The sequence below is a fragment of the Phoca vitulina genome, unplaced genomic scaffold (genome assembly GCF_004348235.1).
Source record: "Phoca vitulina isolate PV1807 unplaced genomic scaffold, GSC_HSeal_1.0 scaffold23, whole genome shotgun sequence".
NCBI classification, from domain to species: domain Eukaryota; kingdom Metazoa; phylum Chordata; class Mammalia; order Carnivora; family Phocidae; genus Phoca; species Phoca vitulina.
Window position 1 is genome coordinate 6,509,574 of NW_022589726.1, and position 24,509 is coordinate 6,534,082.

The 24,509-nt window shown below is 37.0% G+C and overlaps 1 protein-coding gene across 1 annotated transcript in view; it reads right to left on the minus strand.

The window, feature by feature from the left end:
- Nucleotides 1-22,138, minus strand: part of CAND1 (cullin associated and neddylation dissociated 1) — a 45,724-nt gene extending 23,586 nt beyond the window's left edge. Inside the window, exons 1-3 of the mRNA XM_032420434.1 lie at nt 21,632-22,138; nt 11,110-11,253; nt 861-1,015 (exon numbers count right to left, since the gene is read on the minus strand). Coding sequence (XP_032276325.1) covers nt 861-1,015; nt 11,110-11,253; nt 21,632-21,699 — 367 coding nt within the window. The 5' untranslated portion in view covers nt 21,700-22,138. The remainder of the gene's footprint in view (nt 1-860; nt 1,016-11,109; nt 11,254-21,631) is intronic.
- Between the last annotated feature and the right edge of the window lie 2,371 nt (nt 22,139-24,509).

The window sequence follows — 24,509 nt, forward strand, 5'->3', positions numbered from 1 at the left end:
ATCTCTCTGCATTTCAATTCCCTCATCAATAAACTATGAATATTAAGACCTCCCATAGGGCTGACGTTTAGACTAACTGAAATAATACACACGTATCATCTAGCATGATAGCTAGCATAGCAAAAGATTAATACATCTTTATTAAGTAAATGAGTAAAAACTACATACTTAGACTACACTATTACAAGTCTACATCTTTCCATGAAATAGATAATAATTTCACTCTATCTGGAGATAAGACCATCAATAACTTTAGCCTGCTGATTTTAGCAGACAGCTTAGTAGTTAAGATCAATTCTAAAACTTGCATTACCTAAATCCCTGTGTCAGAGACCAAAATCTAATTGACCAATTCACTGTCGTTTTAAATTGTTTAAATTACCAAAGTAGCTATAGAGTCAGCCTTAATAAAGATACTAGTAAACTGAACTATTTCACAACTGTTTTAAAACAGTATTAAGTTTCATACATCATAAATTCTGATGCAAAGCAAAACTAATACTGAAAATAGAGAGCTAATCAGAAATAACTCAAAATGTTAGTTATCTTTTCCCTTAGTGCACAGGTTGGCATTAACTCTATTCTGTAGTCATGGTACATACAACAATAAAAAATCTTGCTATTCCTACAAGATACTTAAATTCAATCAATATAATAATATTCTTTAAAACTGGAAACTGAATTTATTTTTAAGCAAAAATAAGACTCTGGACTTTTTTCCCCTTATTTGTTCTAACAGATGCTTACAAAGATCCTTTGATAGACACTGCTCTCCCTCCCTGGCCAGGAGGAAAAACAAATGGAGGAAAAATAGCTCCATGTAAAAGGGAACTAGGAAGAAAAAAAGTGCTCTTGCTTACCACTGGAAGCTGGAGGAAGTTCTCCAATTACTGTTTTAAGGCCAATACTTGAAATATCTCGAAGTTGTTCCTTATCAGAAAGCATGTTAGTGCAGAGGGTATCTACAATTGTCTCTACTTGGTATTCTTTCACTTTACTCACTAAGGGGCCAAGACTGTAATATAAAATAGAAAAAAAAATTTTAATTTACATTAAATACAAAAACAGAAAAACAGACAAAAGCATCATTTTTTTCTGCCTAGCAACTGACAACACAAAATAAATACACTATGCCTGTTTCATAGATAGTATACGAATATGGGTTTAAAACAAATTTGGATAAGCTCCTTGCAGTTGGTTTCCAGTGTTTCTCCACTGATTTCCACCATGGTATCATGAAACTTAAGATGCTCCCAATCCTTCATATATACAAAACATTTTTTAGTACTAAAAAGGCTAATTAGGGGTCTGCTCCTAACAAGGATCCTATGGTTTACCTGAAATAGCAATTCTACCCAATATATCACTTTGCCAACTCTGACCCTGCCTTCCTTCTATCATCTGTCACCAACACCACCTTGTGAACCGAAAGAACAGGACAGAAGACTGCACTAAGGGACAGATTTTTAGGTACTGGGCTTATGGGATATTGTTAGAAAAGAAGAGCATTTCAAATGGAAAGATCAGAGACCAGAATGAGTGGAATGTGTATTTTAAAAAATGAGGAATGGGAAACAAAAGCAAAAATGAACTACTGGGACTTCATCAAGATAAAAAGCTTTTGCACAACAAAGGAAACAGTCAACAAAACCGAAAGACAACCTCTGGAATGGGAGAAGATATCTGCAAATGACTTACCAGATAAAGGGCTAGTAGCCAAGATCTATAAAGAACTTATCATACTCAACACCCAAACAACCCAAATAATCCAGTCAAGAAATGGGCAGAAGACATGAACAGACATTTCTCCAAAGAAGACATACAAATGGCCAACAGACACATGAAAAAGTGCTCAACATCACTCGGCATCAGGGAAATACAAACCAAAACCACAATGAGATACCACCTCACACCAGTCAGAATGGCTAAAATTAACAAGTCAGGAAACGACAGATGTTGGCGAGGATGCAGAGAAAGGGGAACAGTCCTACACAGTTGGTGGGAATGCAAGCTGGTGCAGCCACTCTGGAAAAGAGTATGGAGGTTCTTCAAGAAGTTAAAAATAGAGCTACACTACGATCTAGCAATTGCACTCCTAGGTATTTACCCAAAGGATATAAACATTGTGATCCGAAGGGGCATCTGCACCCCAATGTTTATAGCAACAATGTCCACAACAGCCAAACTATGGAAAGAGCCCAGATGTCCATCAACAGATGAACGGATAAAGAATATTCCACCCAAAATGGAATATTACTCAGCCATGAAAAAGGATGAAATCTTACCATTAACATCGACGTGGATGGAACTGGAGGGTATTATGCTGAGTGAAATAAGTCAATCAGAGAAAGACAATTATCATATGGGTTTTACGCATATGTGGAATTTAAGAAACAAAAGAGAGGATCATAGGGGAAGGGAGGGAAAAATAAGACAAAATCAGAGAGGGAGACAAACCATAAGATTCTTAACTATAAGAAACAAACAGGGTTGCTGGAGGGAAGCAGGTGGGGGGATGGGGTAACTGGGTGACGGGCATTAAGGAGGATCTGAGAGATAATGAGCACTGGGTGTTATATACAAATGATGAATTACTGAACTCTACATCTGAAACTAATGATACACTATATGTTAAGTAATTTAATTTAAATAAAATAAGATTTAAAAAAAACGAGGAATGAAAAGAACTGTTTGATACAAAAGGCACATAAAAGACAATAGGAAAGGTAGGCCCCTGGGACATTATGGAGAACCTTTAAAGGTAGGCCGGCAAATTTAAATGTGATGTGGTAAAACTGGGAGCCAATGCATTTTGTCAAGCATAAGTGACATGAGAAAAATAGTTTAATTTGATAAATGTCATATCAGCATTTATCAAATACAAATGTTCAATAAATTGCTAACTGCTTGATTGGAGAAGCCATAGGCAGTGCAATTTGGGGAATTAAGAGAAGGAAAAAAAATAAACGGAAAGGTTGGAGAAATCCAAGAACAATCTAATCCAAAATGATGGCAGTGACAAAGAGACATGGCATATGTGTAAAGACCTAACATGAAACAATGAAAAAATGTGGAGTGAAAATAAAAGGGATTCCAAAAATGAATTTAAAGAGTTCTAGCTTCTGGTAATGGCAAAATAGCTTTGTTGGACCAAAAGACTGTAAACTCTCTAAATCTGTATTTTAGAAAAACAACAATCTGAATGCCAGATAATGATGTAACTAAAAACAGAAAGGTCTACCTAGAATTCCAAATCCACTGAAATTATCCCTTAAAAATGAAAATAAAGACAATTTATGATAAAAACTGAAACTGTATCACTACCAAACCTATACTGCAAGAATTGCCAAAGAAAGTTCTTTAGGCTAAAGAAAAATTAAACCAGATGGTTACTCGGATTTACAAAGATCACCAGAAATGTAAATGTGTGTATACATAAAAGGCTGTATTTATCTTAAATACCACATTGGAGTATCTTAATTACTACACTGGGGTACCAGGCTGAATCAACAGTAGAGCATGCAACTCTTGATCTCAGGGTTGTTGAATTGAAGACCCATGTTGGGTTTAGAAATTACTAATAAATAAGTAAATAACTAAAAAAAAAAAAAAATTAAAAGACTATATAGTTTTTCTTCAAACTATAAATAATACTGTATTATGGATACACATACATGCAAATATATAGAAAAACAGTAGCATAAAGATAGGAAGAAAGTAAACAGAAAAATGTTACAAGATTTATATACCTTATATCAAGTGGTACAATATTAACTTTTAATAGATTACCATAAATTTAAAATGCAATTTATAATCCCTAGCCTAGAGTGACAATTCAGAAAACACTAAGAGACATATCTAAAAAGTCAACAGAGTAAATCAAAATTAAATATAAAACAGATTCCCAACCTTTTGGTTTCAGGAACCCTTTTAAACGCTTTAAAAATCAATGAAGACCCCAAAAACTTGTCTTTATGTAGGTTGTGTCTGTCAATACTTACATATTAAAAATTAAAAGTAACAAAAATAAACCTATCACATGTTAACATAAACATTTTTAAAAAATTAACTATATTCTCAAAAAAGTGAGAGAAAAATAGCACTGATTTATATGTTTGCACTTAAAAAAAAAACTGTATTCTCATATCTGATTTTGCATTTGGTCTATTGTGATGATCACATTATGTGGCCTCTGGAAAATTACACTGTGCACTTACAAGAAAACTAGAGTCAAAGGGAAAATAATTATTCACATGATAAATTCTGACACTTTCAGAGGGTCACAGGATGTTCCAGGGTCCCCCCGAATCAAACTTCGAGAACTGTTGCTATAAAAGATTTGCTTAACCCAAAAGAAGGCAGGTGGGGAAAAAAAAACCCAGACCAACAACAACAACAACAAAAGCAAAAAGAAAGTAAGAAGAATGACACACCTAAATCCAACCATAACAAATATTTATAATAAACACCAAGGGACTATATAAGCACTCCTATTTAAGGGCAAAAATTATGAAACTGAATCAAAGCAAGAATTAACTATTTGCTGTCTAGAAGACATCATTTAAAAATAAAAACATTAAACTGAAAAATAAAAAAAGGTACACTATGCAAACACTAATCTTAGAAAAGTTGGGGTGACTTTTCCATAGTAACATAATAGAAAATATATTTGAAGATAAGGTATATTTAAAAAGAAACATCTCATACTCATAAAAAGGTCAAACATCAGGAGGACATATAAATGTGTATGCATTTAGTCATTAGGTTTTAAAATACATGGAGCAAAAACTGACATTGTATCAAAGAGAAAAACAGATAATTTGACAATCATAGTTGAAAATTTTAAACACTTGTCTCTTTGGGGTATTTAATACCAAAAACAAAAACAAAAAAAATCACAAAGAATATAAAATCTAAACTTTATCAACTACCTTGACCTGACATTTCTACAACATTATGCCCATCTACCACAGAATATGCTTTCTTCCAAGTATACATTGGACATTCATTCACCAAGATGCACCATATGCTGAACTATAAAACAAATCCAAGTAGACAAAACAAACATCCTGAAATTTTAAATATGGTTCTCTGACCAAAATGGAATTAAATTAGCAATAAAAATAAACATCTAGGTAACCTCCAAATATTTGAAAACTGCTTCTAAATAGCCCATGGATCAAAGGAAAATCACAATAGAATTAAAAATATTTCAAACTAGGGGCACCTGGCAGGCTCGCTTAGTCGGTGGAGCATGCAACTCCTGATCTTCGGTGAGTTTGAGCCCCCACGTTGGGTGTAGAGATTACCTAAAAATAAAATCTTTAAAGAAGTATTTCAAACTGAATGATACTACCAGAATTTGTAGAATGTAGCTCAAGAAGTAATTAGAGAAAAATACATACCTTTAATTGTTTAAGAATTTGAAAGGAAGAAAGTGAGCATTATAATAAAAGAAGAAATCAATGAAATAAGGCAACAAACAATAGAGAAAATTAACAAACCTAAGTCAGTTCTTTGATAAGTAAAGTTGGTAAATCCCTAATTAGATGAATTGAGGGAAAAAAGAGAGAAAACACAAATTACCAAAATCAGGACTGAAAGAGGGAGCTATTCACTGATGACCCCTATTTGGGCAGAAAATCCCAAGGAATCAACAAAAACTACTGTGACTAGTTAAGTACGTATGAGATACTATGGTTCACTGTTAAAAAACAGTATTGTTAAGATGTTGATTCTCTTCAAAAATCTCTATAGCTTCAACACAATCCCAATCAAAATTTGAGCAAGCTTTTTTTTTTTTAAATTGAAATTGACAAACTGATTCTAAAATTTACAATGGAAATACAAAAAAAAAAAAACCCTAAAAAATCAAAATCCTCTTGGGAAAGGAAGAATGAAGCTAAGAACTTAAACTACCCTACATCAGACTTCCATAGATCTTCTATACCTTTGTTTTCAACAAAGGGCAATTTTTACCCTCCAATAGATAGCTGGCAATGTCTGGAGACATTTTTGGTTGTCACTCCTGGGAAAAGGAATGCTACTAGCAAATAGTAGCTAAAGGCCAAGATGCTGCTTAACATCCTACATACACAGAATACACAGGATAGCTCCTCACAACAAAGACCTGCCCAAAAAGTCAATAGTGGCAAGGTTGTCTAATATACTACATTACACTAATACAACAGTTTTGTACTGGCATAAAAATACACAAAAACACCAATGGAACACAAGAGAGTCAAGAAATAAACCCACACTTTCAGTCAACTGATCTTTGATATGAATGCAATTCAATAGGGAAAAGATGTTTTCAATGAATGGTCCTTCAACAACTAGATGTTCACTTGAAAAAACTGAACTCAATTCCTAATTCAGAAAAATTAATTCAAGACAGATCACAGGACTAAAAGTATAAGCTGAAACTCTAAGGCTTTTAGAAAAAAAACAGAAAATTGTTGCAACATAAGGTAAACAAAGGTTTCTTAGGACATGGAAAGCAATTACCATAAAAGTTGAAATTAACTTATCAAATGAAACTAAATTAAAAAAAAAAACAAACTAAAGTTAAAAACTTAAACTCATCAACTTGGGAGAAAATATTTATAAAATATATGTATCAAAGGGCCTATATATATGAAGAACTCATACGATTTGATAATAAAAAAAACCACCTCAATTTCAAAAATTGGGAAAAGTCCAGGAAAAAAAAAAAAGTCCAACAAACACACAAAATAGCACTGGACTATATTAGTCATCAGGGACATGTAAATTAAAACTACACCTATACACTTACTGGAATGGCTAAAATTAAAGGGTGACAAAACCAAGTGTTGGTGAGAATGTGGAGACAACTGGTACTTTCATGTAAAATGATACAAATACTTGGGGAAACAATTTGGCAGTTTCTTTTCTTTTTTTTTTTTTTTTAAGATTTTATTTATTTGACAGAGAGAGACACAGTGAGAGAGGGAACACAAGCAGGGGGAGTGGGAGAGGGAGAAGCAGGCTTCCCGCCGAGCAGGCAGCCCGATGGCGGGGCTCGATCCCAGGATCCCAAGATCATGACCTGAGCTGAAGGCAGACACTTAACGACTGAGCCACCCAGGCGCCCCAATTTGGCAGTTTCTTAAAAATCTAATTGGAGAACAACAATTCCATTCTTAGGTATTTACCCATAAAAAAGACCCATATCCTAAAAAGAACTCACACAAGAATGTTCATTATATCTCTATTCACAATAGCCAAACTCTACAAAGAAACCAAATGTATAAACAGACTGGTATTTATTACTGGCTACTAATCAGTAATAAAAAGTCAAGAAATACTAATACACCCAACATGGATGAATCTCACAGATATGAGTACGACAGCTAGACACAAAAGAGCACATACTGCATTAACTCTATTTATATGAAGCTTTGAACAGGCAAAACTAATTTAAAGTAAAAACAACCGTGACCTTCAGTAGGGATGTTGTATGTGAGGTAAGGATACAATTTTATCTTTTTCAAATGGTTATCCAGTCCTTAAAAAAAAGGGGGGGGGGGTCCAACTTTCTATCATGTACTTTCTATTTTACTCCATTTGTCCATTAATGCCTCACTACTGCACTGCTTTGATTACAGAAACACAATAGTCTCTTTTCCTATCTAGTAGGGCTAAGCAACAACTCCAACTTCAGCAACTGTTAACACTTTTTCAGAGTTTTCTTGGCTATCTTGAGCAAACAAGTGCCCCCTCTCCCTCCCACCAAAATATACTTTAAAATCAACTTGTCTAGCTTGTGAAATAATTTTTACAATTAAGTTAGCATTAAATTAGCTTGAAGAGAACCAACAACTTTGTTGAGTTATCCTATCCAAGGACACGGAATGTCTTTCCATTTGTTCCAAGTACATTTTTGTTAGGGGTCAAGAATATTTTAAAGTTTTCCTTAAGTTTTGAAAAAGATAAAATTGTAACCATACAATACCCTCACTCAAGGTCACCATTGTTACATTTCTTGTTACATTTAATTCTTAGGCATTTTGTCTTTCTGTTGCTGTAATAAATGGACATTTGATTCCATGAGATCTTCCAATTGGTTGTTTATATGAAAACTACAGATTTTTGTTCATTACTTTCACATCCTGTTACTTCACTGAATTCTTACTATCCACATTAAATTTTTTTCTTGATTGACTTGGATTATTCTCATGTACCTTTTCCAATGCTCATGCATATAATTTTATTCTTCCTTGTCCTACAGTGGCTAATACCTTCAAAAAGAATGTAGTGGAGACAGAAACCCATCTTTTCCTTGTTATCAACATTAGTGTAAAGGTATCTGGTAATTTACTGGCTTTTGGGGTGAGGTACGCGTATGTGTGTATTTCTAACGTTAAAAAAGGTCTTATCTTGGGGCGCCTGGGTGGCTCAGTAGTTAAGCGCCTGCCTTCAGCTCAGGTCATGATCCCAGGGTCCTGGGATCGAGCCCCGCATCAGGCTCCCTGCTCAGCGGGAAGCCTGCTTCTCCCTCTCCCACTCCCCCTTGCTTGTGTTCCCTCTCTCACTGTGTCTCTGTCAAATAAGTAAATAAAATCTTAAAAAAAAATAAAAATAAAAATAAAAAAGGTCTTATCTCTCTCTCATTTAATAAAATGTTTCCCTTGAAACAGTTAGTGAATTCTCCCTAGTGAGATAAAGCATCCCTGACCTGTTCTTCACTCCAGGGACGTTTTAAGTACGATGATGGTCTCTGGAAGGTGTTTCACTCCTCTAATTACACTAAGTAGCCTAAATAAGTGTTGTGCTTTGGTGTTTTGTTTTGTTTTTTTTTTAATCAAGCATCAGGGCGCCTGGGTGGCTCAGTTGGTTGAGCGACTGCCTTCTGCTCAGGTCATGATCCCAAAGTTCTGGGATCAAGTCCCACATCAGGCTCTCACCTCAGCGGGGAGCCTGCTTCCTTCTCATTCTCTCTCTCGCTCTCTCTCAAATAAATTAAAAAAAAAAAAAATCTTCTTTAAATCAAGCATCAATGTTGAATCTTATCAGTGCCTAGACAACTGTTTTTTTTCCCTCTTATCTACTAACATAATGAAATATATTAACAAAGCACATAATATTGAACCGCCCTCATGTTCTTGGGATCAATCTCACTTGGTCATGGTATGTTACACTTACTGTATTGTTGGATTATATTTTGAACATTTAAATGGTCTGTAGTTTTCTTTTTCAGTGTTATTTCAGTCACAATGTATTATCAGTAATTGGTTTAAATAAAAGACTGGGAAGTTTTCATACTTTACGTTCTGAAACAGTACTAGAACTCTCCGTACTGGAGTTATCTGTTCTTTGAGGTTTCAAAGACGTATGTGAAAGATTTCTGAGCCTGAGTTTCTTTTGGGTGATGAGTTCTTTGACAATTTTCCCTATTTCCTGATAAGGCTAGTTAGTAATTTATCTATTGTGATTTTCCCTCCTCCAAGAATCAGTTCTTGGGTTTTATCTCCTACTGTATTACTTTTGTTTATATCTTAATTCCTTTATTTTTTTCTTGAGTATATGCCATTTCTGCCCCCAACCTGTTAAGTTTTAAGAATAAAAGGTCTTCAAAAGACCAAAAGCTCAGGTCCCTAATGAGTAAAGATTCCTATGCAAGTGAATAAGACCTATGTTCCTCTCAACTCTCAATTTCGGACAAAGACTACTTTTTATTACCACTTTTAAAAGCTGGTAAATGTTCATCATATATTTTGAACAATGTTTAATTTTATTAAGCACAGGCCAAAAAAAATAAAAGATGAAAAATAAAGTAAATTATACTCATTGCATTATTCTGCAACTTATCTTTTTAAGACCCATTTTATTTTAAACTTGCAAATGTCCCAAGTTAAAGAAATTGTACTGCATTGTCTAAAAACTCTATGCTGACCAATGATTTCTCACATTTTTGCCTGTTTTTACAGCAGGTATGTAAAAGCTAAGCCTAAAACACAATATTGGGCGCCAGGGTGGCTCAGTCGGTTAAGCATCTGCCTTTGGTTCAGGTCATGATCAGCGTGGAGTCTGCTTCTCCTTCTCCCTCTGCCCTTCTCCCCCACCCCCCTCTTGTGCGCTCTCGCTCTCTCTCTTAAATAAATAAAATCTTTAAAAAAAATTTTTTTAATGCAATAAAGGAATCATAATGAGACAACGCTTTTTTAAATTGATGCCTAATTATTACAGGACATACAAAATGACATAAAATTCCATAGCTTCTTACGTGAAACTAAAGGTTACACTAACTATGTAAATTGTTAAGTTTTCTAGTATTTGATACATATAAATGAAACAATTTGTTAATAGAATTTACTGAGAACTCAAATTCTGCACCCTATTACTAAAAATAGTTAAACTGTCAATAACATGTCTAATAAGATGCTCCTACTACACTGTACACAAAGACAATTGGAATTCCCACAATTTTTAGGAAAAATTCTTCGTAGCTGCTGTATCCATCAGTCTTAATTTGTGTTAACTATGGTTTTAAATGCTGCTGTTCTTTATTATAAAGTCTTATTATTTTTTACTTCCCTTGATCATTGGTTCTTAGATTTTCATAGAGATGAATAGAGGCAAGTAGGCCTTTTAACCTGGCTAAATAAATCAGGTCAAACAAGTGAGAGAATCACTCTTTCTGGAGTTTCCATTACGTATTTCATACAAATCAAAATACCATAAAAGGCTTTAAGAAGTATATGGAGCGCCTGGATGGCTCATATGGTTAAGCATCTGCCTTTAGCTCAGGTCATGATCCCAGGGTCCTGGGACTGAGCACCCATTGGGCCCCCTGCTTGGCAGGGAGCCTGCTTCTCTCTCTCCCTCTACTGTTCCCCCTCCTTGTGTTCTCTCACTCTGTCAAATAAATAAATAAAATCTTTAAAAGAAAAAAAAGAAGAAAAAGAAACTTTAAGAAGTGTATCATATGTACCACATACAAACATTAAACATTCACCACTCACCCACCTGCAAATTCTAAAGAAAATTCCAGAAAGACATAGTACAAGACTAAGATAATTTACCAACTATTACACTGAGTCTTTTAATGGGGCTGATAGGGGTGGGAAGCAAGTAAAAAACACTTACCATTTGACAGCTAAATTCTGTACCTCTCCATTTTTATCTTCCAGTAACTTCAAAATCATTTTCACTACTTTCCTTTCACTGTCATCATCCAACTTGATGGAATCTTTCTGCAGTTCTGTCATCAAATCATTTGTAGCCATAAACCTATCAAAAAATTAAATTTGTTGATTATTTCAATTTTTAAGCACAAAGATCATGTCTTTCAAATATAATGCTATCATCCTTATCTAACTATCTAAGTCCTAACAAACTCTCTTAAATAAGGAACCCATCACTTTAAATTATCTTCCCCAGGTCAGTCCTGTTTTAAGTTACAGATAGGATCTACTGTGAGTGTTCTTTCATTCTAATTAACTGTATCATTGCTTTTAGGAGAAAAGCTCCTCTTTACTTTTTCTTTGCATGTGATTTGAATTTTATCTAGGAAGCCTTTAACTACAAACATTAAGAATACCTTCCTATATAATATTCTGTGTTGGGATCAAGGGGCAGGGGTCACATATTAAAAAATTACTGGGAAATTTCCAAAATACAAATTCTCAGCTCTACCCCAACTCCCATCACAAGGTTATCAGATGTATTTTCAAAATGGTGAAGAGGCTATTCTAGAACGTATTTCCATCTGACATCCAGTCCCCTCCCCTTAAGAACTACTGCCAAAGACAAGTTTAATACTTAATAGTCTTAACAAAAAACCCAGAGTGATCGTCTAATCTCAGCTTTACATGAAAGGGTTGAATAGGAGACAAAAATGAGGTAAACAGACTCTCAGATTTTTTTCTCATATACCTCACCAGACGATTCATTGTTTTAAAAGTATTTTCTCAAGAGCAACATAATCACACTGAAATAAAGCCCCCTGTTTGAAGGCCAAATGAATTCTTCCCCTAATTCTGGCTCTTCTCTACCTACTGAAATAACCTAACTGCAGTAACAACTACTTAAATGCTTTCTTCTTGTATCTGAACCAGATCAAGTTTGAGTAAAAGTGTACTATTTATATATATATATATATATATATACAGAAATGTCAAAATCTGTGTTTAAATCAATTAAAAACCACTAACTATTGGAGCTGAAATGATAAATAGCTATGCAGACAGTCTGGCAATACAGGCGATAAACTATGTGGTAAGGATTGGCAAAACAACTTACTAATTTACGAATTCATTATTTGTTATCTAAGGAGTTGATATGTTCATTTAATGCTAATTTGGCAAAGTTTTAAACTACAATGCAAGCACAATTCTTACCAAGTTTTGTGAAAGAGCTTATAAAGTTGGTGTTCAAATTGGGATTATACAAGGTAAAGCATGTACTTTTTTTAAATGAACATAGTTGTAATTGATAGCCCCTCCCCATTTTATATGACAAATGAAATTAAAACCATACAATATTCTAGAAAATAAAAAACAAAAAACTGAATAATAGCGCACTAATGCAGGAATTCTACACACAAAGCATTAAAATATCTTAACCATTTTACTTCCATAAAATCATGAAATAAAACCATAGTAGTTAGGACTTCTGAAGACCCCTGAAATGCTCATCACCTGGTTGAAGAGAACATGGCCATTAATTTAGGTAAAAAAGCAAATAATCCCAATGCAAAAAGTTGTTTTAGGGTTGTGAAGGGAGTCTACTGGTACACAGATTCTTTCCTTTATTTACCACTTATTTATTCATTGCCTATTATGCTACAAAGGCTGGACTATGAGCAAAGGATAGATAAAAAGTAAATAAACCTTGGCTCCTGACCTCAGAGAAGTCTACTGATTTTCAAAAATCTATGATCAATGCAAAACCACAAGATATTACCTCACACCAGTCAGATAGGCTAGTATCAAAAATACAAGAAGTAACAAGCATTTGCAAGGATGTGGAAAAAAGGGAACCTTCGTTCCCTGTTGGTAGGATGCAAAATGGTGCAGCCACTATGGAAAATGGTATGGACATTCCTCAAAAAATTAAAAATAGAAATACCATATGATCAGTAATTCCACAACTAGGTATCTGCCAAAAACAAAAACAAAACACTAATTAAAAAAGATATATGCACCCCTATGTTCACTGCACCATTATTTACAATAGCCAAGATATGGAAGCAACCTAAGTGTCCTCTGACAAATAAATGGATTAAAGAACAATGGGATATTTTATGGAATAGCCACAAAAAAAGAATGAAATCTTGCCATTCTCAACAACATGCATGGACCTGGAGGGTATTAAAGGGGATTAAGAGGCACAAACTTCCAGTAATAAAATAAATGGCAGGGATTTTGTATGGTGACTGTATTTAGCGTGGTGAGCACTGTGTAATGTACAGAATTAGAATTGTCAAATCACTTTGTTGTACACTTGAAACTAATGTAACATTGTATGTCAACTATACTTCAATAAAAGTTTTTAATTTTAAAAAATCTATGACCAATGGTTAAACTTTTTTAAAGCTGAAATGAGCCCCAGTAAAATTAGCAATAGGTTATTATTTTTAAAAATGAGAAAAAATGGATTGAGACAGTATTAAGTTATACTAAGAGTTACTTTTTAATGGTGACCCCCAAACAGAAAGTTCTAAGAATTTCTTCTGTTAATTTGATATAAAAATTTGCACTATAAAATCATCCTGTAAGAAAAGTTGTTTAACCAGCTAAAAAGCTGTCCATGGCAGATTCAAAAGCCAATTTGTAAAATGTCTCTTAAGCATGTAATGTTCTATGCATGGTGCTAAGACCTAAGATGATAAAACAGACTCAGTCCCTTCCTCCTAACCTTTTCATCTAATATGGCAGACAGACAGGTAAATGGACAAATCTCAATCTTACAGATTTTTAAAAATACTCAAGGACATCTGACACTGATCACACCAAGAACTGACAGTTTGAATCTCAAAGGATTAACAGGGGTGTGCATGGGGAAAGCTGGTTTGGAATTTTAAATTTTTATTTTTGTCTATGTTGGGGTGGGGGCGGTGGCAGCAGCAACAATGCTGAGGGACATAACCCTTTTGAGTGAAGGGCTAAGAAGCAGTTAAGTGTGGCTGGGACATAGGTAGGTAGAAAGAAGCCTAACAGGAAGAAGATGGAAATGTAGGCTGACGTCAAGATAAGAAAGATCTGACTCTGTAGTGAGAACCTAGTATGTATGTATCAGGTACTGTGCTCAACTCTATACAAACAAGAGATGGCAAAAGCAAACAGTTCCTGCTGTCTTGGAGCTTACAATACAATCAAAGAGAGACATATTAGTTTTAAAAACTACATATATGGGTTAATTGTATATGTAATTATGAACAGAGATAAATGCTAGGAAGGGAAGGAAAGGGATAGGGCACAAAGAAAACTCAATGGTGTAATAAAGTAACCCAATGCAGATTGCACTGGGGTTTGAGCATCAGGAAAGACGGAACTCTGAAGCACGGGCAGGAATTTTTGGGGGGCGGGGGGAGAGCAAGTAAGCAAGGGCCAAGAGATTGAAGAGATTTGGGGGTCTTATTGGGATTTTAGTCTTTTTTCTAAGAGCAATGGGAAGTTACTGAAAGGCATCTGGGTCAGAGATGGGCAGTACACCAAAATGATCAAATGTGCATTTCAGAAACGTTACTCCAGCTACACTATGGTCAGAGTGTAGAAAGAACCAATCTTCATTTAGCCAAAATGAATGGAGAAAGTTAGGAGAGTTACTGTTGCAGTCTAAGTGCGAAATGACGGTAGCTACAATTAGGGTTATGACCATCTATGGAGGAAGAAAAATGGACACAGAAGCAATTCTCATTATTATCAAAGTTAATGCCTTCTTGTTTCAACTCACATACTGTAAAAAGTATCCTCTTCTCTATCTAGTGCCACATCATTTGCATGTTTGTGTTTTTTGTTGGTAATGTTGCTGTTAAAATGACCACCAAGCATAGTGTAGTGCTTCTAGTATTCCTACGTACAAGAAAGCTGTGTCTTCCAGAAAAAAATACATACATTAGATAAGCTTTTCTCAGGCATGAAGTGATAGTGCTGTTGGCCATGAGCACAATGTGAACGAATCAACAACATATATTAAATAAGGTTGTCTTTAAACAGAAATAAAAACAAGGTTATGAACCGATCAAATATGAAAATGCTATGACTAGAGGCTCACAGGAACCCAGCACCGTATTTCCCCTATTAGTAACGGCTCAGTATCACTAATTCAATGTTCATGGTACCTTGATAGTACTACCTACTGAGAATAATAAGAACCAACTATTTGAGATTTAAAAGGTTAAAATAAGTCTTTGAAATGGATTAGATATGGGGATGGTAAGGGATGAGTTAGCAAATGGACAAAGCAGTAGGAGGAAAACCACAGGACTTGGGTGTTACAGTCAGGTATGTACCCCTTCCAGAGTCCTACTGTTATTTAGCAGCCATTGTCATATCAGATGGTTCAAACACTCACCTTACAACAGGAGAAAGGATTAATAAACCTGGCTCAACTACAGACTACACAGAATGGCCATTCCTTCTGATCCTAATCAACAAAATCTCAGCAATAGTCAAGATGCTAACACCATAAATCAATGATGCCCTGCAGCCCAATTTCATCTGCCCTTGGTCAAAAGGGAGGACTAAGAAAGGGAAAAAACAAAAACAAAAAATAACAGTAGCCCTGCAGTCCAGGAACTGATCTAGGGCTCATACCTATATCTGAATGTTACTCCAAACTGATCTGATGCTTACAATGAAAGCATATTGTTTTCCTAGACATAAACAACCTCACAGAACATCAATTTCAGACAAGTTCACTTAACACAAAAAACCAAACACACCTTCCACTCTAACTCATTGACTGCTACTTCTTCACCAATTACAGCTTTTCCTCTGCTTTAGCTTTCCCCTCCTCGTATTAATATGTCAAACAATGGAACTGCCCCACTTTCCAACAATCCAGTGTGAAACTCCACTTCCTTAGACCCTTCCCAAAACTACCCAAATGAATAGGTCCTACCACTCTTTAACTGAGACTTCCCATAGTGTGTCTTCTCTCTCCCTCACTATAATGGTAATAAATCCAACTTGTATCAAGGATGCCTATGTAAGAGAATTTCAAGAAGGAAAAAGTAATAAACAGTGCTTGCATATCAAATAGATAAGCAAACAAAATATCCACTGAATTAGTTACATAGAGCTTGTCAGAAATTTGGGGAAGAGTAATTTCAGTGATCCTTACGTGGGCAACAGCTAAGTTTAGAGTTTATCTTGTAGTCAATGGGAATTAGTGGGGAAGGCAATGATCAGCTGTGATATTTAGAAAGAAAATTCTAATGGAAGAGTTACCAAAGACTGGATTAAAAAGAGGCCAGAGACAGGAAGACTAAACTTTAAGAAATACCCATCAGGGAATTAAATGAAAGAGAAAAAGGTAGAAGGGTGACATCAAGGTTTTCCAACTGGGACATCTGGTACATGGTAATGCAATGGGACAAAATAAAAAAGGCTTAAGGTGGGAGAGAGAAAAGTTAAAATGTTAACTTTCAAATTTCTACGGCAGTCCCAGGTGGATATAACCTACTGCCAGTGCCATCTCATGTATTCAATAAATATTTTGGGAGTACCATCATTAGGAGTGTGCCAGGCTCTGCAAACACAGTTATGAACAAGACAGTCATACGACAGAACTTACACACCTGGCTTATTCTACTGGACTGAAAGTTCCTTGAGGGGAGAACTTATTCATCATAAATCCAATTTAGAGATGTGCAGAAACAGTGGTAGAAATAGATACCTTGTATTGCACAATGAGCAGTCTCACAACCCTTCCTCTCATACATAAGCACAATTTTACCCTTGTTACTAACAGACACCTAAGTGATACGGGCCAACTGTACCATCTAACGAGCTAATTATCTTTCAAAAAACTCATACACACACCACCACCATCTCATTTTTTCTCATTTATTCCCTTGGAGTATGAATTTAGGATGGTCTTAATATTGTTCATGTAAATAAAACTAATTTTTAGCCCTCTTTCTTCTTCCCAGTTTCCTCAATGAGGTCCTTCTTCAGTGGTGAGCCTTAATCATTGCTGATCATCAGTGTTAGCAGTACACCTTTATCACGTAAGTGAAATCCAGTAACTTACGGCCATCAACCTGCAAAGTACTTAAAAGGTGCCCAGAAATCACCTTCCTAAGCTCTACAAATCTATCTCCTCTGATTAAACTTACTTTTCTTCAAGCACAAGTAGTACAGAGAACTTCACTAGCATTTACTGTTACATTATTATAAATGCCCATAGAGTACTTTCAGGTATGTTATAGGCTCTCTAAGGTCCCTTCCAGCTCTGAAAGTGCAGAACTCTGATTTTTAGTAGCATTTTAAAGTTTCCAAGAAAAAAGTAACTGCTAATATCCAAAACACATACATACATACATAAATTTGGTAACATAAACTGTTATCAAGCTAGGAAATTCTGCAATGCAGTAAATTATTTTAAGATTGTATCAAATGGTATTTAAAAAAAATAGACTGGTAGATTTTTACAATGGTTTCTGGAAGAAATTTCCCAAAATCCTTACACGCTTTTCTAACTCTGTAATTAAAATCCAACTAAAACTAGCAGCACCTGGGAACCCACAAAGCCAAAACAGTGGAAGATTCAGTTCAGTAAAACAAGGTCCCTACCCTCAAGCAGTTCCCTAAACAATACCCCCAGCTCCAGTCAAGATTATCTACTTGTATAGTGAGCTTTCCCGCTTGCACTGGTTTTCTCTACCTACAAGTTCAAGACCTAGCTCAGGTGACTCCACAAACATGAATCTCCTTGCTTCCATCTTCTCTGCCACTTAAGGCTAACAACTACATATTGCTCTGGGTTCTTCATCTTTTTATAAAAGTGTCTTCACTATTCAACAAGCATGTAAATACTACTGAGGGCAAGCACTAGATCGTGAAGATTCTGTAGTCCCTTCTCAGGGAATTATTACAAGGGTCTTCTAGCACAGAATATTCCATAAGCCTAAGAGGGAACTGAAATTTAAGTTCTTAGTCTTAATGTCCCCTAGTCAAAACCCTGGAGAAGTAACATAACATGGTAGTTAAGAGTTCATGCTCTGCGGTTGGGGTTGGGGGTGGTCTGGAAATCCCAGATCTAATGTCTAACTTACCTTGGGTAAGTACTTAATTACCACCACCACACCTCAGTTTCCTGGACTGGAATACAGATTGTTAGTATCCACTTTATACTAGAGTTATGAGGATAAACAGGATCAAGTATATAAAGTTGACAGTAAGCATTAATGTTAACCACTATGTAGATAAAGATAGAATAGTGGTAAATTTTCTTCAGCTCTTTATTCCTTGGAAGACTAAAGTATTCAGTTGGTGGTGAAGCATATGAAAATAAAAGGAAAACTTCCGTTACCTCAACCCACTCAATTTTCAATGTTAATATTCATAAATAGAGCATTCACCTGGTTCATGCACATTAAAGTTTTCATTCTGGTATCTACAGAATGACCTATCTACTAGTAGTAAACCTTAAAATACCACCTTCAAAGAGTACAGAATACTAAAACATGAAAGAAAAAGGACGTTAGATGTCCCCCCACTAATAAATTGAACCCATGATTTAAATCCTACAAAATGATTTTTTTAAAATGCTGACATCTGAAAAATTTGAAGCCTATACCCATTTCTTTACTTTACTTTATATGAATGGACTATGCAGTTATCCAGAGACCTAAAATTTCAGCCTATAACGGACCTTTTGTAATCACCCATGTACAAGTCTCTCAAAGTAAAAATTTAATCCCAAATTAAGTAGCCTGTCCAAGATCTCACAGACAGTTCACAAGAAAGAATCCTACTAGACTAGAACACATGACTAGAGCCCATATTTTGTGACCAGTAAGTAGGTCATATTCTCTTTGGATTCTACCATGAGAGGAATACTTTTTTTTCCTTTTAAATATATTATTGTTTTCATCTCCCCTTAGCAAGTACAGTGGTTTGCACTATTCTATAATATTAACTCTGTCCTCAAGATCTTTGTTAGTAGGTATTTGAAAACACGTAGCGACAAACTGTGATATTTACACCAAAATAAACAAATTTCAAATGAGAAAGTAGAAGGCATAATTTTAAAATAGAACACATATATTCAAATAAATGCCTACACTGAAATTATACAGAAAAATGTTCAAAATACTTGACTTCAAATACTATTTTAGTTAATGTCTTAAATATCTGTAATTTAATATACACAGTACTTTAGTTCCAAAGACTTGTCTGTTAACTGGATGGCTTCAGCATACTACAAGTCTTACTACAAGTCTTTAAAACATAGTTAATAAAAATATCTTAACAATCCCAGATAGCTGAAAGTCACTGTTTCTACAGTTGTCTTCTTCATCAACTATTAGAAATATATCAATATTACACTTTTGGAAGAACAATCTTCCAAGCAATGTTTTGATTTACTCTAGCTGAAACTGGTAGATAATTCTTACCAAGTTCAACACTGACTACAGCTTAACATCAAAACATTATATCTTTCATATAGTTTATTTAAAAAAGAAAACACAAAATCATGTATATATTATCTTTACAAGAAATTTAAATAGCTTGAGTCAAAAATCACATATGCAGTATTAACACGACTTGATTTGTTTATTCTAAGCATATTACCCATACACAAGTCTACCTAGTTGAACAAAATCATGCTATTATAGTATTATAGCAAACTGCTATCTTTAGTATGAAATTGATAGTACTTTTACAGAATGAACCAAATTGACAGAAATGGGAAGGGGGGGCAATCACACCACACACTCTACATAGCTGAAAGGTTACATATATAACCTTTATATATATGTATATATCCCACTCAAATGTGTATTTAAATTTCAGTGTCTTGCATTGAGAGCAAGCAAAGTTCCCAAAGGGAAGTAAACAGCATTCTAATCCTTAAAAAACATGCACACACACAAAAACAAGAGTAAAACTTTTATTTCCTCCAATAAATCTTGATTTTGATCTACACAAATCTAAAATACCAAAATAACCAAAACAAACATGTCTCTTCCAAAAAGTCACAACACTAAAATCTTTGGTATTAGCAAACTGGATTTTTAAGTTTCAAATGCAATACTCAACAACTCCCTAGGTAGCAAAACTTTGTAAAACTCATTTCTGGCTTTGAAGTCACAGAACCAAAACTGAATTTCACGGACCATTTTAATACACCAGCACATCAATTTTAATGAGGAACACAATCATTACATTTTTCATGCTTCTCCTTTCACAAATAGGAAAATCTCTTCCTAGTAGACGAGGTCTGAACATGTTTTCAGGTGTTAAAGGGTACTGCTCATACATACATAAATAAAACAAAACAAAATAGACTTCAGCCTCAATTTTAATTGAAGATATCTGTTCTTTCCTTTAAAATGCTCACAAAATACAACCACCAAGCCTTAGAGAACAAAAGAAGTATCAAAGAAATAAAAAAGCTTTTTTTAGATTGGGAGCTTATTTATTTGTGATGGGACAGGAGGTGGGAAGGAAGGAATGTAGCCACCACTGTAGTACAAAAAAAGGGGGGGGCGGGGGAAGCAGATAATCCGTGAAAATATAACAATTCTTCAAAATGCATGTTACCAAGGTTTGGAACGGACAGTACAAGTCTCCTGGAACAGAACTGCTATAATAAAGCCTCATATTCACCACCCTCATTTTTGAAAACTTCCATCAGTAAGATCCATTTGCTTCCTTTACTTTTTAGTTTAAGGTTCAGGAATTCACCTTTCTGGCAGTAATTTTGAATATAAGGAAATGAGAATGAAACCCTGAATTTCTGCTTAGTTTTCACCTGACAAGGAAAAATGACAGAGATGCTGGCGGGAAAACCCTGCGAGTCAAGTTTCCTCATCCTGGCTCCCTCCCCACCCCACCCCCTTCTTCCCACCTTCACGAAAGAAATTGTCCAAAGAAAAAGTTTATAACCCAATCCGTGGAAAGCTCAAATAAAGCAAATCATTCAAGCTGAATGCACCTAGGCCCACTCCCATCTGCGGGAAAAGAGGCGGCAGCTGGGGCCCGGAGTGGGCAGCAGCCTCAGCCCTAGCAAGCGGGGCGGCCTAGCGCTTAAGGCGGGCTGGCCGGTAGGCCCGGGCCCCCTGGTCTCCAAGCCTAGAGCAACCCCCTTCCCCACAACGGTGGGTGATTTTGCCCCTTCACACTACCTGGGACACGAAAATCACGTCTCGGGATTGGGGGTGGGGAGCAGGGAATGCAGTGGAGGCGTCTGGGGACGCAGAAGGGGCCTCGGGCCCGCGGCGGGCAACGGCCTAGAGGGAAGAATGGGGGGAGGGGGTTGGAAGGTGGGAGAAAAAGGATCCTGCGGGATCAGGGAACGGAGTGGTGGGCCGGAGAGCTCGGGAAAGCACACAAACCGGCTAAGACCAAAGGGGTGGGGCAAGGCCTGTGTGAGGGCCAGGGCCGCGGATGGGGGACCCCAAGGTGGGTTTACGGTCGGATTTCGGCCTCACCTGAAGTCCTTGTCGCTGGATGTCATTTTTTCCAGCAAATTGGAAATGTGGTACGAGGCGCTCGCCATGTTGACGGCCTCGATCCCGCCCGCTGGCGTTGCTGGCGCTGCTGCCCGCTGCCGCCGCCGCTGTTGCTGGGGCTCCTCCTCTCGCTCGCGGCGGCTCCCGCTTCCAGGGTCGCAGCGCGACGCCGACGCTGACTAGGGAGGTGCCTCGACGGGCTGCCCCCTCCTCGGAAAGGCGTGGGCCTGACCTGGAGGAAGCAGAGACTGCGGGGTCGGCCTAACGACGGCGCTGCTCGCTGGAAAAGGAGCTCATGGGCAGCGAGGAGTACAGCAGGGCCTCTCCGGGGAGCCAGACACCTCCACTCGGGTCGGTCTCGCTCCCACTCCCTCCGCACTCGCTCCCTAGGGCAAGAGGCCAAAACCCGCCTCCTTCACTCCGGGGGCGGGGGCGGCAAACGCGGGACGCCACGGAAAGCCGAGGTCAGGGTTCACGGAGGTCTCCCCACGCACGCGATAGAGACGCTAGGTAAAAGGCAATCGTGTTGGCTGAGGCCTCCGTCAGTCTTCGCGTGAACCGCCTTTCAGGAGGCATGACAACGACCGAAAGGCGCTGTTCTCGCGAGACTTGAAAGCGACGGTTAAAGGACGGGGGGGTGAGGGGGACAAGCGTGCTGTAATCTGAGAATAACTTGCTTTTTTTCCGTATGACAATAAAGGAAAGGTTTACGGTTTTTAAGGAGTAGAAGGCCAGGGAGTAATGCTAGCTAAGGGGTAGCGTGGGGACCAACATAAGAATTATTAGAAGGAGCTTTCATTCGAATAGGACGCGTGGCCTACTTTGCCTTCACCACGGTGAAATAATGTTGCCACGTGAAAACCACAAATCCCAGAATTCAGTCGGGGTGTTTCACTGGGTCAGGATGTGATTGGCTGAAGGAACTTGTAGCGTCTTCATTGGCTCCCGTGCGAGGAGTGAATGCTGGGATTTGTAGTCTAGAGAGTCAGTTGTGGTGGATAAAACCTTTAGCTCCCGGCGCATTTGGTTTATGCCGCGTATTCGGATTTCCTCTTACAGCCGGTTTTGCTGTTGTGGGATGTCTGCAGAGCTAGGCTGCTGCGGTTTGGGCAGGCGCAATGCGGATCAGTTAGTGTTTTTGGCAGAGATGTAGTAGAGACTTCTAGCGCTAATCTTGGAGAGTGATGGTAGCCTCATTCTCAAGGCAGCTGAGTCTCTGCTGGGCACAGTCCCTCCGTGCATTAAAGAGCTCCCTAAAGCAAGGACGGCCACGACTAATGATTGTATTCGGACCTTCTCGTTTTATTCAGAGTAGCTAAAGGACTACCCTCTGCAGTTAGCGCTTGTGGATCTGTTAATCCTGCAGCTGTATTTGATTGTTCCCGGAGACATACACACACAGCCGTGGGGATTCAGATACCAAATCATTTGTTTTAATGCCCACGTTTTTATCTGTTTGATTGGAATTGGAGCTAGCTAATAGGCCTTCCTAAAAGAAGAAAGAGAAAGCCCAGTCAAGAGAGAAGGAAAATTCTGTCCCAATCTGTTACTGCTCCTGTTAAACAAACAAAACACTTAGCTCCTTTCTTCCAAATACTAAATCTGACGTTTCTCTACTGTTCGTTCCTATAGTTCCCAAATGTTACTGAGTGTCTTCTAAAAGCCAGGCACTGTTATAATTAATAACAGTTAAAACAGATGAAATGTGATCCAGCCTCATGATTCATACCTAAATTTCCCCTCATTACCCTTGTTTTGCCCCCATGTATCCTTTTACTTTAATACTGTTTCTCCCCAGTAATACCATACCTCTTCACTCATTTTACTCAAGTCAGCCATCGTTAGGTTCCCAGAGAGCTTCATCCATAATTAACTCCCTTCTGCTCTGAACAACCTTTCCACAATATTTAATATAAAACTATGCACATGCATGTCACACACAAACAAGCTGGTCACTTATCTTGTGTGGACCCCAAGGCTTAAAGTCTTAGTCATCTGGTGATAACCCTTTTTTTTAGAGCCTGAATCCAGTCAGACGCCAAGTCATGTTTTTTTGTTTTTTGTTTTTTTTCCATTTGTGTTAAATCCTTTCATTTATCAGTTTTCAACTGAACTATAGTATCTGTAGTCAGGCAGCTTGAATATAAATCCTGGTTACTGGCACTTATTAGCTGTCTTAGGCAATTCACTTCAAGGTCTCTGAGCTTTGGTTTCTTTATGGATAACACTATGATCATCAGAATACAGTATTACCCCATCTGGCTGTTTTAAGAGTCAAATGAGCTATTGTCTGAATCTGCTAGTGTTGCTATAACTAAATTCCCTTGATTGGGTGGCTCAAACAACAAGAATTTGATTTCTCATAGTCCTGGAGGCTGGAAATCCAAGATCAATATAGCAGCAAGGTGGCCTTTTCATTGTGTCTTCATGTAGTCTTTCCTGTGTGCACCCACACTCCTAGTATCTCTTTTGCTTCTAAGGATACCAGTCCTATTAGATTAGGGCGCCATCCTTTTAACCTCATTCAACCTTAATTGTGTCCTCATTTCACCTTGCATATCTCTTTAGATGCCCTATCTTCAAATATTGTCATATTGGAGGTTAGGGCTTCAACATGTGAATTTTGGGGGAGACACAGTTCAGTCTATAACAATACCCCATATAAAGTGTTCAGCATATTACCTGAAATGTAATAATCTTTATAAATAATATTTCTGGCAGTTGCAAAGGTCATGGAAAGCATCTAACAAAAGTCAGCTATTAGTAGTAGTATATTCTCTCAGTCTTTCATTTGTCCCTATCCCAAACCACTCTGCATAGCCAGTTTAGAGTTTTTTAAAACATTGTTTTTATAGTG